Raw genomic sequence first — 19284 nt, forward strand, 5'->3', positions numbered from 1 at the left:
AGAGACAACCATGCATCAAAACATAATAAGACTGCATTGCATTCTGGTCTATTGAGTGCAAAACATTGGCATCTCTGCCTCCTCTGCCATGGATTTCTCCCCGTATGACTTTTGATCATCAGTCCCCAGTAGTGCACTTAAGACAGAAGGCTTCGCTCTTGGATTCTGCCGGCTGTGAAACTGCTTTGTTGAAAATGTGTTTGAAATTGAAAATAATACAAATTTAAATTTCGGACGGATGATGGCGCCAGATGAAATGTTTGTACAATTGTACAACCACGGACGTCAGAGCCAAACTAAATGGCGATCTATTCGATAGTTCTTTAAATATTTCAGTTTAGATCAAAGTGGCGAAGCACATGACTGACATTGCCATCCCCAGAGACACACTGCACACGTGGCTAAAAATAAGAATATAGGTTTATTAATATTCCCGTGTATCTTTACTGCTCTTACAGCAATATCAGTCTTCGTGGGAGTGAGTAAAATAACTACTGTAGTTGAAGCTAGTAGCCTACAAGGAACTTTCATTTTCTGTTGACTTTGCTGGTCCCTGTGGACAAAAGGAGTCCGAGCTGAAGGAGTTTCTGGTCAACCTGCAGGATTTTGTCTGATTTTGCGCGCGATCCGACCCGGTGATACCGATAACAAGCATTAGGAATAACTACATAGAGAGAGCCAATCTTCTCTCTGATGGTCTGGTTTACTTACGTAGGTCATACAGAGGCAATGCTTTCAGTAGTCCATCAGTCAAATGCTTTCAGACTACAGTGTTTTGAATCTAACGTGTAACTACAGTCACATTGTGCTCAGGTTTGAGGAGTGAACTCCACTGCTGCCTGCTTTGTCAGAGAAGACGAGCAGAAATCAGAGAACGCTGCTGACACCCCCCCTGTACCGAGCGGACCCCGCGTCTTTGCTCCAATGAATAAAACAAGTCCTGATTTCATCTTCTGTGTTCCACTAAAGCTCTGTTTTCTGATTGCTTTTCTAAAAGGCCCTCGATCAGATTTTGAACGCTTGACTGAGATGATGACATTCTTGGCCACAGCACCAGTGTGTGTGTGTGTGGGACTGTCTGTGAACACATGTGACGGTTATTGCATGTGTCTATTGTCAGTTGTCCTAAAAAAAGATTTTTAAAAATGACTTGTTCTTTAAAAGGATTTTTGCACCAATCATAGTTTGGACGGGAGCGTTTTTGATGTATTGTCATTAAGACGGATTTCCACAGAGTCTTGACACACAATAGCAGAAATGAGTCACTCAGACTGTGACGATGTCCTTAACTTTTACCTGTCTTCCACACGCTTATTCGGCCTCACGCACACTCTTTCTCCCCCTCCCCCTGTGAAACGTCGTCCTCCACACGTTGAGTTGTGAAGTGTGGACGGGCTTTATATTGAAACCCTCTGGGCTCAGTGCAGCTGTCAGCATCTGTGCAGTGCAACAGTTATATAACGAACCCCGATGAGGACATACGTCGTCTACTAAAACCTAATCTAAACATGACATATTGCAGGGTTATTGTCAGTCATGCTCATCACAGGACTGCTATTCTACAGGGTAATTCATTGGGATACACCTCAAACTGATTTTCATCGTCACGCAGGATAACGATAATGGTAGCGCATGTCCATGTTTCAAATACTGCACGTAAAGCCAACACTTCCCACTTTGCTTACTGATTTAGCAAAGCGGAACTTGAGGGATTTCAGCATTGGAGACGTTCCTCTACAGACTCTGCTAGATTGAAAACAAACAAACAGCTGATCAGTTGCAGGGGATTGTTAGTGAAAAACCCAAATAAATGTGGGTTTACAGGCAGCGCTCAGGTGGGGAACCGATGGGGCTATAACCTCCACGGAGAATGACAGTCGCCCCACTGTAACCCCACCAATGAATGACCAGGCGCTGGACTTTCCTGTATCTGTCTCTCTCATTCCTCAGATCATCAGATCGTCCACATTTCGATTGTAACCTTCTGTGTGTCGTATGGGTGAGTTCACGTTCACATCAGGCACGTTGTATTAACTTTAAAGGTATTTTGTCTCTTGTACAGAAAAAAGATTTATGTTTGCATTCAGTGTTAAGGCCTTTGAACACCAAGTAGGTGTTTTTGCATAAAAATATTTTGAATCCGTCATCCGATGAAAATCGCTTCGCAAACTCAAAACTGAGTAAATAACGTGGGTACAAAGGATAGCGCTAGTCCCAAATGATGCTAATGAATGAATGACATTAGCTTTTTTTTTACCAATAAAAAGCTAAATCATTGTCAGACGATAGCCGGTGGGTTCCCAGAATGCATTTCGGCCAATGCATTTCACCTCTTTTGCCCTCCACACGTACGGTTCACCTGCGTTTAACCGAAGCCTGCTTGAACGTGATTGGTCCATACTACTACTTCAGATGGGGAACCATGTTGACTTAAAAATCCGTCTTCTTGCCTTTGCTGGTGCATTGCTGCATCACGGCCACCTGTAGATCAGCGGAATATTGAGAAACAATTGGCAGTTGCACGTCATCGTGCACGAGACAAACAAAACAGGGACCCACGTATTGGAAAAACTGCTCCACAGCCCTTCCTGAAGTCCAAAACTCCAGAGCTCACCTTTGAGTAAACTGCTATTCGCTCTGCATTTCCACTTCGGTGTCCTGGCCTCATTCTACAAATGCGTCGCTTCATCATCCTCGTCGAGGTACAAGAAGACTGGTGAAAATGAGAAAGTGGAGGCAGGCGTCGAGAGACGAGCTTAGAACAATGGGGAGAGGCCACCTGTGACGTGCTACAGTAATAAGCCCCTCAGGTGCTGCTCACTGCTAGCAGGGCTGTTAGCGGGGGGGGTGGGGGGGGGGGTTGACTGGAGCTGTTATCAGCAGGACTCGGGGCTCAAATATCCTCTCACTAAAGATGCTGCTTTTGTAGAGATCTGAGCTGTCGTTTTGTTTGTTTTTTGCTATGCTCTCTATCAGTTTTCTATCTATTTCTGCATCTGTCTGTTTTCTGTCGGCGCTTGATGTCATAGTTATGTAGTTGTTATTGTCGTGTTTGCAGAGGGCAGATGATACTTGACAATCAAACGCCACGTGTCCACACATAGCAGCCCCACCGCTCAATAACTAACTCGTGATCGAGTCATTAATGAAGCCCCAGCTAGAGAGAAATGATGTCGGCATTTAACAATACACTCCAACTTTGCTTAAAACTTAAATGGACAAATGTTTGCTGCTAAACTCTTGATTTCCTTCCTAGTCATCAAAGAGGTGTGTCGATTTTGGGATTATTATTCATTACATTAAAGGGGCTGAAGCGTCATTCAACCTTTTTGGTCATTTACTAATCTTGTTGAATGTTCACACAATAAATAATGACCGGCGACACCAGTGCATGAAACAAAACAGATGAATTAGATTGTTATGGATGGTGATGGTGATGGTGATGATGATGATGATGATGGTGGTGGTGATGATGCTGATAATGATGCTGGTAGTGGTGATGATGATGATGATGATGATGATGATGATGATGATGATGGTGGTGATGATGCTGATGCTGGTGGTGATGATGCTGGTGGTGATGATGCTGATGATGATGCTGGTGGTGGTGGTGGTGATGATGATGATGGTGGTGATGATGCTGGTGGTGATGATGCTGGTGGTGATGATGATGGTGATGATGATGATGCTGGTGGTGGTGCGGTTGGTGGTTTTGCATGTGTACTTGCCACTGTGTGATTCAGGCATGTACGACAGAGCTGCTGCACTTGTCTCTTCTCGACCATGAGCGGTCTGCAGAGAGGACAGTTACATCATCGCTGTACATGGGCCAACTGTCTGAATGCTGAGAAACACACAGGGAAATACCCCCTCACCCCCACCCCAACACACACACTCTCCTACTCCTCTCCCGGTTGCCTCGTGAAGGAAAGCTTCACTACAGGAGGCGAATCCTGCTGCAGCTTGGCCACAGACGGCCCTGGTTGAACCGCTGCACCAAGACAAGACAAGGGGAGCGGAGGGAAAAGCGCTCCAACGGCCGGTCCGGTTTACAGAAAAAAAAAGGTCATCCTCACGTAAATGAACGTATGAAGGAAAAAGGCCCCGGTATGTGGTGCGCAGTGGGGCAGGGCCACACAAAGCACTGACCTACATCCACAGCAACACTGCACCATTGTAGGAGCGGCTCCCCGAGAACTCATTAGGGAGCGATTACGCTCGCACGCCGATATTCAACAATTTGTTTCCATAATGTCGCTTACGAGACTGTAAACGTTCAATCTGTCCTCTCCGCCCAACGCACAGCTCGCTGATGGTTGAATTCGTAGTCCGTCACAGTTTGTGTGTGGGGGGGGGGGCATTAACCTACGCTAAAACTGCTTTCTTAAACATTTAGACGAGGAATACATTCTGCCTGTAGAACGCATCTACATGCACACAGACGTACACACTCCTAACCCGCTCTGTCTCCACTCACTACTCTGCTCAGGACACTCGCATAACGACTGTTAAATCATTCACATCTCGCTGTGTCCTTGTTAAACTCCAACCCGTGCAACCAAGAGCTTTTACTTTTCTTCACTCACTGAAACAGGCACAGTAAAAAAGGACGAACCCGGAAGGTAAAATTGCATATATGTGGACATTATCAAATTTGGTTTCCTTGGCAACTGGTGTTGCACAGAAGCTTGTAAACCGGCCGCTAAACTCATGATAGAAAAGGAGGGAAAAAAACGAAAAAAACAACAGAGGCAGGGATTTGAAGAAACCATAGTAGGATGCAATAAGAGCAGAAAGATATGTGGGTAGAGTTTAATCAAATTACAGTTTATGTTTGTAAGCAGGAGCAGAGATTAAAGCTGGAGAGAGATCACCGGCAGAGACACGGAGGAGAGAGCAGAGAGAGAGAGACATTTCCCTTTTTGCTCTGCCTTCAGTGATACTTCTAAACCAGGTTCATCGTTTTGTGCAAGATTAGCCTGATTAAAAATAGAGAGGATTAAGTAAGATACATGCAAAGAGTCCGCCGTAGCGAGCTACAGGGCTCTGAAATGTTTGATTAATGAAACATGAATCACAGGCCGGTCCCACGGCCGCCGCTAGCATAGCTAATACCGGGGGTTTGGCTTGACACCATTACTCAGAAGGAGTCTGGCCCACGCCGCGGAGCCATCGGGCCTCATGGGACCCCCCCCCCGAGCAACGTAAATGGATCCCCCCCCCCGAGCCACGTAAACGGGTCCCCCCCCCCGAGCAACGTAAACGGATCAGCTTATCGGCCCACCTGCACCAGCGAATAAGAGGCTCTGATGATACGCTGAGAGAATACAGTACAGTATGACAAGCTGCATACAAAACGGTACAAACGGTGAGCGAGGATCACGTGGTGTTGTTGAGTGTCTAAACTGGCCGTTTGCCCGACGCAGCCTAAAGCGGGATGAGCCGAATTCGGCCGAGAAAAAACAGCCGCAGAGCATTTTTGGGGTTCACCTTCACAGAGGTCACACCAGCGAGGCTTTGCCATCCCCGCTCGCTTTGCTGCAACGGCGCGCGACAAATCCAGACGAGGGCTTTAAGCCGCGAGCTAAATCCTGTGTGTTCAGTCTCTCCCCTCCGACGGGGTGTGCGGGGCGAGGCTGACGGACTCGGAGGACACCCGTCCAAGGTGAACGACACCAGCGCGGGCCGCTAATGGCTAATGCGAAATCTAAATAAGCACTGGCGGCGTCTGGCACGTCAAAGGCCAAAACATTTGTTACTTTTTCCTTTTTTTTGTCTTAACAAGCGTTGGACCAGTGGACTTTAAATCCCCCCCCCCCCGCACGTCTCTGTCAACGCTGCAATTTAGACAGAGCTCAGGGTTGAAGGGTGAAGTTCAGCCCAGGCACGGCGGAGTGTTGTTGTTGGACCGAGCTCCGTTTCACACTCATCAGCTATGGAAATGATGTCTGCTCCTTGCTCCCTTTCTCTCTCCAGGAGGGAGACGTTTCAGGCGCCAAGAGCAACATGACTGGTTCTGCATGGGGGAGAGAAAAGCTGCATTATTTGTGTATAGGCCAGGAGAGCGGCGGGTGATTGCAGAGCGGGGGGCCTCTAATCAGGATGTGAGCAATGAGAAATTCATCACGTCCCGTTGGGACCCTGAGCTGGAAAAGCAGAGTCAACTGTTTTTTTGAGAGGGGGGAGGGGGGGGAGGGAGCAATGCAGCTTGTGCTGATGGCACCGAGGAAGCAGAGTGGCTGGACCGGGAGCCGACAGTCGCTACACAGCTAACACAGAGGGCCCGTTGCATAAGGAGTTCTACTTACAGTACAATGATTAACAACAATAGGGGTTCATGTCATTTCTCTACAGTCAGTATCAAGCCAGTGACTTCACACCTAAATCTCTCGACTGTTGTGCGATGTTGTGTTTGATATTAGTGAGTTTTATTGTCTACTGTCTAATGTCTGCTAATAAGCTGTGTTGAGAGTGATATTCAGAATCTCTATGTGGTTATAGCGATGATGATTATGACATGCAGTCAGAGATTTTCACGTTCTACAATCGCAGTATAAAAACGCTTCGTTACAAATAAAAGTCCTGCATTTAAAATCTCATCTAAACTCGCATCGATTCATTTTTCAGCAACTTTCACATAAGTCAACAAGAAAACGTTCACATATTATTAGCATATGAGTTATAAAGTGACTGAGTAAATATAGCCATCAAATAAAATTCTGTTGATAAAAAAGAGCAATATTTCTTTTTGAATTGTAGTGAGGTAATTAAGTGTAAAATAGCAAGGTGGTGAAATATTCAAGTAAAGTAAAAGTACCTCAAAATTGTACTGTGAGTGTAGTAATCTGTTGATAATGGTAAGCAATAAGTACTGAATGACAAAGTTTTGCACTGACCCAGTTGATGAATTCATCAATAAGATTGCCACGGAGCATCACTGCTGACATACTGAAACCTCACCTAAAGTTCTCTCTCTACCCTGTAATCTCATTATTCAAGGCGGTGCTTTCACCGGGAGGGGGGGGGGGGGGGATCACTGAGAATGTCAAACAGTGAGCTGGTACATAATGAAAAGAAGAAGAAAAAATATTGATATCTGTGGCGTTGGCAGTCAAGGGACGGGTATACCCTCCCCATAAGCGGAGCCGAGTAGTAGCTGGCATTCTTGTCGCCGAATAAACAACAAGAGGCATTGTGGCCCTGTTGACACGGAGATACATATTTCTGTCAGCGCTCCAGCAATATTTATGTTAGCGAGGCCGAGTCAGAGCAGGCAGCAGTTAAACTAATCAACAGCAATGTGCTGCTGCGTCTGAGCCCTGTTGCCACAGTGTTACATCAAATGCATTTACTATAACACACACAGACACACACACACACACACACACACACAGACAGACAGACAGACAGACAGACAGACAGACATGCACACACACACACACAGACAGACACACAGACAGACACGCACACACACAGACAGACAGACAGACAGACACGCACACACACACAGACACACAGACAGACAGACAGACACGCACGCTCGTACGAGCCGCGGACCACCACGAAAACAAAGACAGGAAGAGGATGGAGGCTTGCGGCTTCTATCAACAAAAAAAAGAGAAATGTGCCGAACCAGTGTTGCCAGTCTACTTTATCACCGCAATTATGATTCAGCATCTGTTCCCCTTAGCGTGTGATCAGCCAGCGCCGGCGCTCGGGGTGCGGCTAACCTCTGGAGACGAGCGCAGATTGCTCTGAGGTGTTGGCCCGCCGCCAAGCCAATTCTGTCCTGTCCTCTCGGATCCTTATCAAGGGCGCCGACACCAAAAAAGGTAAATCACAGCCCCTATGGGTGAGTGAGGGATAGACAGGAGGACGTCTCTGTGTGTGTGTGTGTGTGTGTGTTACATATGTGTCTGCATGTGTCACAATGAGGCTGCAGTTTGTGTTTATTTCTGCCTTCATCTGCATGGGTGGACTTACCAACACCCTTGGACGTATGTGTGTCAGCGCAACCGGGCCAGCAAAAACAGCTAATCAGCTCTCAGCTCACATCCCCCCCCCCCCCCCCCCCCGAGCGTATACCTGGTGAGCAGGCAGCAGTCGTGGAGCAGAGTTTCCTCCACATAGACGCCCCGGTCCTCCTGCGTGGTCACGCCGTCGCCGTTGTGATGCCAGCGCAGTTCCACCGACGGGTCCAGGCGGGAGGCGGTGCACTGCAGGGGTAGCCGGTCTCCGTGGAAGACCAGCTGTCTCTGGGAGGGGATGAGCTGGAAGAGGGGCATCTCCAGAGGTCCGTCTGGAAGGAGAAGGAGAGGATGAAAGAGGGGAAAAGGTCAGCTTGTAAACGTTCACGTCCACCCTGCCAGCAGGAGGGAAACGGAGCGAGGTCATTCTTCCAAAGATAAACAAAGAGGCGAGAGGCAGGATGGAGGGTTTTAGGGGATCGCTATTGGCTGGGATCTCGCAATTGGTGTTAAAATCTACAAAAGCGGAATTACACGCATGGATTGAAATCAGACTTGCATCAAGCCCGCAACGCATTCTTACACCGTGCACCTACACACACACACACACACATTCTGTCAAGGTCACCCTCCTCCCCCGTCGTTCCCACATGTTGTTGCCGCTGATGTGTGAGATGAACAGCGGCTGATAAAGACGAACAGCCTTGAGCTCTCCCCTGGACTCTCCTTGACTCCTTACATGTTCACAATGGAGGCCAGTGATAGGATTACTTACTGAGCAGCTGGCTAAATCCTCAAGCCTTTTTTTTTGCCAGAGAATATGGCTGCGATAAGGATTGAGATTAGAAGACAGGGGAGAGTGTTTAGTCCGCTGGTAGAATATGGAAAATGTTTGTTTTTTGAGAAAACCCCTCAGGACCTGACTGATCTAATCATACTGCAGATGTAGAACATGTAAGACAATGCGGTGTCTCTAATCATGATGAACCTGTAGGAGATGTGTATGTTGCCTGGTCTGGCCGTGTTGTATTTATTTATTTGTCCAGGATTAGGCCGGTGCCTCTCCGGCTCACAGTCCCACCTCGGGAATTAACTTTCGGAGCGCCTTTTCGTTCATACGAGACATTTCCTTGGACGCGCTCCAAAGAGCAGCGTAAGCAAGCGCTTTGCCTTCGCTTGTATTCCAATCAATTGGCGGATGTTGCCGCTGACAGGCAATTCGATACATGGCTCATAAAGTTTTTTTATTGCTCCGTGCATCGGTTTGGGAAAAAAGTAAAAAAGAGTGAAAGATCTATGTCAGGTGCTTGAACGTCTCCGGCCCACAACTCAACACAGGAAAAGAGTGGCGAGCGTGACTGTTTATGGTCGTACATAACCCCACTCCGCAATCACGGCTATTAACACATGCAGAGCTGCGACCTCAATTTTCTACGTCGAGCTGACGCGTGCGAAGGCGACAGTAGCCTCCTGCGGGTGAAACACCACGGGGGGGCTGTTGACTGTTGACTTGGCTGATGCTGATACTGTTGAAACAACACTTTGAGCCAAGGATCAGAGCGTGGCTGCTCGCCTTCGGCCGTTGGCCACTGCCAGAGCAAAATGCAATTATTGGTTGTTTGTGAGTGTGTGAGAGTGTGGGGGAGGAGGGAGGAGAGGACAACGCTCCGTTGAGAATATGTCATCATGCAGCTCAATAATTCGACTTTTTTTTTTCATTGTTCGATCCAACTAGAAATGCTCTATGTGCATCACCGCTGATGCTGCTCCACACGGAGCGGCTCTTATTGTGAAGCAGCCCACAGGAAACGTAACGGGCTTGGTAACGCGGTTAGCACCGACCGCGTTCGTTCATCCAAAATGTGTCGACAGAACAACGTTTTGCCAAGCAATAATTGTATTTCTCTATTCTATTCTCTTTAAATTATGAATTGTTAATTGTGTTTTAGAATAGAAATGTTTTCAAAGATTTTTGCTTTGTTATTTGATTTACTTAATTGTACGCCTATCACACACCATCTCACGTTCATACACATTTCGTACTCATCTTCATTTGTTTCCTGCTTTAATGTTTACACTCTTTAACATTATATGTACGCATGACATGCGTACATATAATGTCATGCGTCGCATGAGTGTGACCTAAAAATTGAAAGTTTGACCCACACACAAGCTTTGATTGGCCAGCTGTTTCAGCAGGAACAATGTGTGGTTTGAGGCCAATCCTTTAAATACAAATTAAATTCTTCAATCTTTAAAAGCATTTTAAATCTACCAATTTATTAATGAAAAGCAATCATAACGGTCTATAATTATTCACATGCCAGGCTCCATAATAAGTTATTATTAGGGTAACCATCACATTTATGAAGACCTCTAAAAAAAGAAGAAGAAAGAAAAAGTGACTGGTATGGACAGAACGTATTCCTGTTTCTTTACACAACAAAAGGTGTTATTTAGATTTTGATCCATAAAGAAACGGCTTTGAAACTAAAGCAGCAGACATTCTCATTTCACAGACTGACTACTGTGTCTATAGACTTCATAGACTTCATTATCCCTTTCTCAAAGCAACTGGTTTGAAAAAAATAAAAAAGGTGTGTGACTGAACTTCAAAGAGCCATATGACAGACTACCGTAAGTAATATTTCATGATGTTTTTATATCATTAAATCACCAGAGGCGCACCACGGGCTTAAAGACATGGCCCTGCATGTGAAATTTTATTTAATGACACGACGCCCATAAAGGGCAATTGCACTGCTGTGTCATCATGCAATAAATCCTCGGCTACAGAGAGCAGAGGCTTGTCCTGCAGTGAACGACGTGTTGGCTCCGGGCTCTGTTGTCTGTGCTGTGGCTCTCGACCCAGCGGTGTTAAAGAACCAGAGGGCCGTGGCTAGACGAGCCGAACAGACGGCCGCCCTGACCTCGACACAGGAAGCACCTGATCCTGACAGGAAGCTGCACGCGCTCCTCCGTTCCCCCTCATTTGCGGGCGGTACCCGACCCGTATCAGCGTTAGGGACACGGGCTCTCTGCTGGAATGCACGGCGCAGACATCTGCTACCCATCAAGCTGCAGCCGCTGCAGGAAGAAACAGATGCATCTCTTATGACACTTCTTCATAAAAAAACTATGGGGGGGTGGGTGGTATCTCAGCGGAGATATATTAATATTTCCGATGTTATGCGAGTGTGGAAGAGGGATATTTTCACCCTGTCCCATCATTTTTCTTGATTACGAGAACCTGGCATCAGGTGCTGAGCAACATTCCATCCGCAGCAGCCTTAACAAGGTCCCGGCCTGCGAGCGCCGCGGTACGACATTCCCTCACAAAATGAAGCCTCGTGAAAATAACAGACATCGAAGGACATTTAAAAAATATGCTGTTGGAGCACCACGCCTCATCCAATTGGGTTGGTTGCCAAGTGAATGAGGGAGGTATTGCAAGATGGAGTGGAGCTACGTAGAGGTGGACGGCGAGAGCCGGGAGAACGTTATCGTTGTAAGGTTGCCACAAAGGTTGCTTTATGGTCTGAAAAGAAGCGCTCCTCGTCCCGCCACTGGATTCCTCTCGGGGGCTCAGAATTAGCCTGTAATTGCTTTGGATTGTTCCGTGCAAATTAAATAACAACACATACAATTACGATTACATAGAATGACACTAAAATGTCTGTGGGGCACGCTTGTCAGGACGATGGCGTCTGTGTGCCCATGCACAGGCCGCAGCCTGGGACACACTTGTTATCCTCGTTAGTCCTCTGCACACTGTGTCACATCTTCATATAATGTCCCCCCCCCCCCCTTTTAAACATATTCCCGCGCCTGCACAAACCACAAACACACCCCGATGATTTTCTCATTCCGGAGCAATATCCCCAGCGTGAAGCAGATGTAAGGAGAAGAAGAGGATGATTCTATCACATATGAGATACAATTCCCCCGTGGGCTGCCGCACGGAGCAGGGAGATAGAGCAACGGAGGGGAGACGAGGAGGGAGGCACGGGGGAGATTGCTTGTCTGTAACTGGTCTGTCAGAGAGAGAGAGGGAGGAAAGGCTCTTGGATTCCTCTTTACTGACGCCACTCTGTTTTACTTGAAAACTCTGTTTGATGCACCCACTGCTGACGGACACCATGCTGCAACGTCCTCAGACTCATTTAGTCTAAAAGTGGCCAATTGAGAAGGTTTTTGCTGAGCATACCGGATCTTGTCCACCAACGTCTTGCTGCACATTCAGACATTTCCACAACTGGCCACCTCATCGATTGCCTTCTACCACCGGCCACAGAGCAACTTCAGTGCAGCAGCTACCAGCTCAAGTGTTATGCACTTTGACAGGAATCCGAGAGGCAGGAGAGAGCGTCGCTCATTTATTTTCCCGGCACGGATTTCTGTGATCCGACGTTTTTGAACGAGCAGCTCCTGCAGCGTGAGCTCCCTTCCTCTGGCTTTTAAACACGGGTGGCACGTAGTGCATAATAGGGCGAACACCGCACAAAAACTGTATCATGAGACCCTTTTTTTTTGCCTGGGGCTTTTTCTCTGAGCAATTTTGCACTAAATCATTGCCTTATATTAGGCTTGTCAAACAGTTCACAGCAAGTGGAGAGATAACAGTGGAGAGGGAAATCTATTATCAGAAGAGATCTACTTAATCATGTTCTCATTGTGCTAGCCACTTGAACATGCAATGTTTGTGAAATGCTAATGAAGAAGTCTCGGGAGGTATTCCTCAAGTGTAAAGATATTCCTTTGTGTTATCGGTTACTTCTGGCTCAGCAAAATGTTCATTTTATGAAACAATTGGATCTGGATGGAATATTTGCTCCTTCACTGCAAACATGTCAAATTCAAGAGCTTAAAATAAGTGTCCCAGCATACCCGAGGTCCTGTAACAGACACGTCCCTTGTACCTATGCTCTATCTCTATCCTTAAATCCTTAAATCTCATGGAAACCGGGTCACATCGCGTTCAATATTCACATGTTTTTTTACACAGAGAATTACACAGCCCAGGCATCATTCTCTCAAATACAATGATCCACTTCAAAACCTGTTACAAGTAATGTTAATTTCTCCCTGAGCTCAATTCTTTCAGGAGTTGTAATTGCTTACAGCTATTTTTTTTCCTGACAATTGCAGTTTGCTTATCTTCAAAAATCAAGATAAATGTACCCAAAATGTATTGATTTATATGCTGTATTTTGCTACAAATTCAGTCTGATGAAGTAAAAAATGAAGTACTGTTACTATGATGTTAATTCAAGTTTTCATAATGACATAACACTACTTAGGAATAATTATAATAACACTGGACATGTAAATAACATAACATTTACTCTTGTTGTAGCCCATATTTTTTTGATTTAATGGTATAAGTGAGTATCAGTGACATGTGTTTTGAGCTACATGCTACAAGTAAAAGGGTAGGCTACATCAAACATTAGCAAAAGTTTTTACCTTTCAAAACTTTTAGTGAAACAGCTAACCCTACAGCTAGCTAATGCGCAAGCTAGTGTTAGCTAGTTGGGTATAGAGCTAGTGTTAGCAAGCTGGATGTAGAGCTAGCGACAAACAAAAAGGCTAACCCTACAGCTATTGGTGTCTAGCTAATGCACACGCTAGTGCTAGCTAGCTAGGTGTGAAGCTGGCAACAAAATACAATTAACCCGCAGAAAATGTTAATTAATAAACTGGAAAAACTATTTTAATTGTTTTCTTATTTTTACCCAATGTATCATATGTTGAACACTGTGTTGTCAATGCTATGCTTTCTTAACACATGTTTCCTTTCCCTCATTCATTTTAAGAGCGCCCACACTATCTTTACGTCACACCGTTATGGTACTCTAGGTCCTTACCACAGCTGAGCTGCTGTTCGCGGAGGTTGCGAAGCTCCAGCCCGTGGAGGTGGGTGGGGAACACGCAAGCCGTGTCGTTGCCAATCCTCACCGAATTGCTCTGGGCCCAGAGGAGCAGCCACTTCAGCTGACAGTCGCAGAACAAAGTCTCGGTGCCAAAGTGCCTGGTGGGAGAGAGAGCCGGCAAACGGTTACAACCTGTGTTCTTGTGTTACTGGATTTGAGTGCCTTTCATTCATCCATTAGGCGGACAGCAGGCTTTTGGACAAGTCATAACAGGAGGAAAAAAAAAACACAGGTGTAATTGATTGAATTAGTGTGGCAGCTCCAGGGCACAGGTATTGTGCATGCTGACTCACTCACACGGAACGGAGCCAACGTTAATGTCATTAGTCACACGTGTGCCTTTCCTGCTATAATAAGTCCAAAAATTGAATTGATTTAATTCTCAACCACAACTGAATGAATTGTGTACATGGTATGAATGTGTGGGTTTGCCTTACAGCACTCTGAGAGCCACGAGGTGCGTGAAGAGTCCCGCGGTCAGAGTGGAGAAGATGTTCCCGGATAAGTTCCTGTCAGACAGAAACGGGTCACTCCACACACACATGCATCAAAGCCAAAACGACTGTAGACATTACTAAATCCATATCAAACGCCGTGTTTCTGTACAGGCTATGCAAGTTGGGCACAAAGCTGTGCAAACGCATGTTTTCAATTTAGGGGATTACTCACAATTTTGAGAGGCTGCCCAGATCGAGAAACATTTCAGGCGAGAGACAGCCAATCCTGTTGTTGGACAGGTCCCTATGGGGACAAAATGAAAGAAAAAAATAAAGAACATTTGAGTTCTGAACATCCATTCTACGGACATTATAGTCAGAACCCGAGACACAACTTACAATATGTTTCTGCGTTAGTGTTCTTGCATGCTCACCTTGTTAAAACACAGAGAACTTAAACAGCTGTGAAAGGTGTTAGAAAAGCATGTTCATTCATCGGCTCCACTTCCTGGAATAGCTCTCCTGACCTTTTGTAACCTTTCACTCCTCATATAACCATCGCTGGCACACACACATACACACACACGCGCAAATACAGCGGGCTTCCGCACGCGGAGTGGCTGATCGCTGTCGCGTCCGTGGCTCTGTGCCCTCGCACTCTGTAATTAAAGAGCTGCTTTGCCGGAGCAGCTGTGGGAAAATAAGCAGAGCACTCGAGTAATCACCAGTTGGGGAGCACTTAAATTAGCACTCTGCTGCTCCCCGAGCTTGGCGCACACGCGCCCCGAATCATCGCGGCTAACTCATCGCCTGCATCCCTGCCAGCCCAGATCCCACTAACTATCAGGCTGCAATCATGTCACTCACTCTGGAGGCTATATGTAGAATGCCCGGATGAGAGTAATGGACGGGAAAATGACTTGAGTAGAAAACATAAAAAAACAAAAAAAGAAGACAAATAACCCTCGTGCTTTTTTTCTACGGCCAAAATGATTTGTTTGTGCATGTTTACGTTGCAAGTGGGATCATAGGAGTTTTATGTCATTTTACAGTCTAAGTTTGTTTATTGTTCATAAGAACCAGCAGATATAAAGAAGCCAAATTAGGGCTGTCGCGATGTACTGGTTTTGACGATAAACTTGATATTAAAAAAATGTAATATTGATATCATGTTAATAATACACATATGAATATTTTGTGTAAGTAATCCAACACCTCTAAATACATGTATGTATACCGTTATTGAAACAGACTCTCTCTACACCTCCCTACACTCACATTTTGGGTGAAACCTATTCGTCAAAAAAGCAAATAAAAGCACAATAAACAAAAGTCAAGATGAATTTGACTGAAAGAATTATTTTCAGTATTTCATTAAAACTTTTCTTTCATGATAATACATCATGAAATCTTTTGGCCTACATCTACATGGGGAGCGGGTCGTCTTCCCCGGAGTCCGCCATCTTGCACCGCCATGTCTGTACAGCAGGCCAGAACGGACACTAGCTCCAGCGAGAGCCATTCGCATTTTACGTTATCTGAAGGTAGTGATGCGTTCCGAAACGTGGTATTAAACGGGCTAAATTATTAAAAATCGTAGTTTTGATAAGCCCCGAGCTTACTGGTGTTTTTTATTCGTACTTTTTAATGATTTGGTATCATTTATTATCTCTCTGCAGCTCACATTTGCTCTGCTCTTTCTGTTGGGCTGAGCTCTTCCAACTACACGCACACACACTTGGACACACACACACACACACACACACACACACACACACACGCCGCTGTGGTGAAGTGAAGATACTCGAGTTGTCGCCAGCTACGCTTGTTACTGTACGTGCAATAAAATATTTGCGAGCAAAAAGCCAATACTTATTTAATAAATCTGTGAACATGTAAACAAAAGTGAAACCTAATTCAATCGGCCACCGCAGCTATGTTTACACAAGCACGCTTTTGTTTTTTTTGCCGTCGCCATGCTGAGAGCCATTGAGAGGCAATAGATATTCTCTCAATTTCACGTTTAGCACTTTTAAAGCAACTGATTTAAGGATGATGGGAAAAACCCAATGTGCCTTTAGCAAAGGTTACCTAGTCTCGCTTTAACACATTACCTGTCAGAAGATCAGTGTCTAATCCCTAAAATCCCAGAGGAGTAAGTGAATGACAAACGCTATCCCCTTCCTTAACACCTCCTGCTGATGTGCCCTCCAGCAAAATATGAGAACCCCCTAATCCTGCAGACTGTGGTTACACCAGGAAGCTCCCGCTGGCAAATGTGTCTCTATTAACGTGAAGGAAGGCCATTGTGCCTTCACTAAACATTGCCTCAGAAAAGGCTGAAATAGTAGTTTTAGTACTTTTGCCTCAGCTAAACCTTTCAGTCCTCGCTTCACTCTGTACTTTAGACTCTCCTAGTTGTCTCTAAAGCCAGAGGACTTGTCCCCGTGTCCCCTGGAGAAGGCTATTAGAGGGCTTCATCATACTTACAGTCTCCTCAGAGCCAGCAGACCACGGAAGGCCCCGGGCTCCACTGTACTTATCAAATTATTCCTCAGGTCCCTGGAGGAGAGAGACAGAGAGAGACAGAGTCAGAGACGACAGTTAAGTGAGTGATTACTATTTACATATATATATATATGTATACATGTCTGTCTATCTACTGACATTATGTGCTGCTCAAGCATTTGTTTTGAAAGCCGTCTGTCTAAACCTGCACCTTCCAAGGAAAAATGACTAATTACAATGGGGACGAGGTTGTTTATGTTGTTCACAGGATGAGGGTTTGCTAGTTGGGAAAAAAAGGGAAGGATGTCACATGCAGACCAAAGCATTCCAAGGGACAACTTAAGTTTAAATCTTAAATTGTCCTATTTCTAAATGATAATTGGGTAATACCGGGGCCGTTCATTGCATAGCTTGCACCTGTTAGCCGGACAGCACAGACCATTTCCTGTGTGCTCAAGACCCAGAGACCACATCCAGCCCAGAGGCAGAAAACACACACATGTTGCGGTTTCAGCCAGGCCCTCCTTTGTCCAACCCGACCGCTCACCCCAAAACCTCTGACGCTACTAAAAATGGAATTGCATAAAAACCTCCTCTCTGGTTTTCTCTGCGGGCCAAAGAAAACTTCCTGAAATTGTGTCCCTGGTTTCCTTTAACTTTGTACTGCAAGTCCAGTGTGATGTGAATGAGAAGAAGGGTAGTGCCTTTTTTTTCTTCTCCCAAATGTGAGCAACAATGTAGCTCGACTCCCAGATTTTTGTTTCCCCCAAATAAACAGCCTCACTGTACAGACCAGGGTCGGCCAAAAGAAACAAAACAAGACCAATAGGACTATCAAAGACACAGCCGTTGTCCCGAAGTGAAAATAAAAGTAATGCTAAAACTCTTTTTATTTGACACGTGTGGCAGTTTGCTGGCAAAAAGCTCCCGTCTACCTAATCAAAGCTAAAGAACTCACCATACTACATCCTGTACAGGATAAAGGATTTAAAGGGAGCCATGCAGTACTTCAGCTGTATGGTACACAAATACTACTGTATTGTTCTGCATGAACAGCCTCAACTCTTGTTTTACAGTAGCTGTTGTTCATTTGGCCAATGTAAAGCATTAGTTACACACGCGGTAGACAAGACATCATTAGCAGCAGAAAAATGACTCCCATCTGGGGTTAATGATCTGTATCTGGTGCTAAATGGTTCGACCCATGGTGAAAACACACTGTGTCTGCACCATTAGGACTCCCCAACAGGCCTCCAGCCAGGTTGTGGCCAGACTTCTTCTTGCAAAGAACGATGTGAAAGTGCCAGGCAGCAACATCCGGCTCTGAAAAGTGAAGCCAATGCTGAAGGGCCTTTAAGTTGCATTCTCTCTATTGGCCATCAGAGGGCGCCTCTTCCGGTTGCAAAAATAAGTCTGATTGAATAGAAGTCTATGGGAAAATGACTCTACTTCTATTATTCCCTTAGTAAACATTGTAAACATGAGTTTATGGTCTCAATCGCTAGTTTCAAGTCTTCTTTAATACAGCATGATGTTCATTTTGTAAATTATGGTCCCATTATAGACCATAAAGCTAGGGTATGCTTTAGGGCGGGGCTACCTTGTGATTGACAGGTCGCTACCACAGCGTTGTCCGTTCTGGGAGTTGTCTGTGTTTTCGTCTTAGAACTTTTTACCTGTTAACAGTGTGTTTTCACTTCGTGAAAGTTAATTGTAACATTTTTGGTCGCCTAAAAATGTCTTCCTCCACCCTCTCGCGTCACTTCTGGTTGCTCGGAAGCCAAGATGGAGACGGCCAAAATGCAAAACTCAAGGCTTGAAAAACGCCAGTCCACAAACCAACGGGTGCTGCATGGTGACTACGTCCACTTCTCACACACAGTCTTTTTCTTACAGTGATCTCACTCGGTTTTTACCTCAACACCTTGATATACACCAGCTCTCTATTTCTGCTGACTCTTCACAATCAGAATTACTAATGAGGCTTTCCGCAGACACCCTGTGGTGCAGCAGGTCTTAGGAGGGGCGCTGAAGTTGCCTTCCTGACAGACTAACCTCCTGCTCCGGCCCAGGGCCGCCTCTCATCTCCGCTCTCCTCCGAAGTGGTCTTTGATCGTGTACAATGTGCTACAAAAGAGCGGGCGGAGGGCGGAGGTCAGAAGGCCGTCCGTCGCTCCCGCAGCCACTCCTTTTATCCTGCACCGTCTCGCAGCTCCCTGCTCTAACCCGCTCTGAATTTGCTGAGTGTTCAGAACTTTCCACCTTATCGACTGACTGCTTCATCAAGGGTCAAAGGTCGCTGCCGAGGGTGAGTCTACGTACAGGAAGTAAACGACTGTACAAAGAATATCAAGAAACGCTGTATCTAGTTCAATAATGAATGTGCATAAAACTCTCTCTCTCTCTCTCTCTCTCTCTCTCTCTCTCTCTCTCTCTCTC

General features: G+C 45.7%; 1 protein-coding gene across 1 annotated transcript in view; it reads right to left on the reverse strand.

Annotated features, from left to right (window-relative positions):
- The window catches only part of adgra1b (adhesion G protein-coupled receptor A1b), a 148565-nt gene that overhangs the window by 107968 nt on the left and 21313 nt on the right, over positions 1-19284 (reverse strand). The window contains exons 3-7 of the mRNA XM_031877970.1: positions 16828-16899; positions 14570-14641; positions 14338-14409; positions 13835-13998; positions 8086-8299 (exon numbers count right to left, since the gene is read on the reverse strand). Of these exons, the coding sequence (XP_031733830.1) occupies positions 8086-8299; positions 13835-13998; positions 14338-14409; positions 14570-14641; positions 16828-16899 (594 nt within the window). The remainder of the gene's footprint in view (positions 1-8085; positions 8300-13834; positions 13999-14337; positions 14410-14569; positions 14642-16827; positions 16900-19284) is intronic.

The sequence above is a fragment of the Anarrhichthys ocellatus genome, unplaced genomic scaffold (genome assembly GCF_004355925.1).
Source record: "Anarrhichthys ocellatus isolate YVR2014 unplaced genomic scaffold, GSC_Weel_1.0 scaffold3, whole genome shotgun sequence".
Classification (NCBI taxonomy): domain Eukaryota; kingdom Metazoa; phylum Chordata; class Actinopteri; order Perciformes; family Anarhichadidae; genus Anarrhichthys; species Anarrhichthys ocellatus.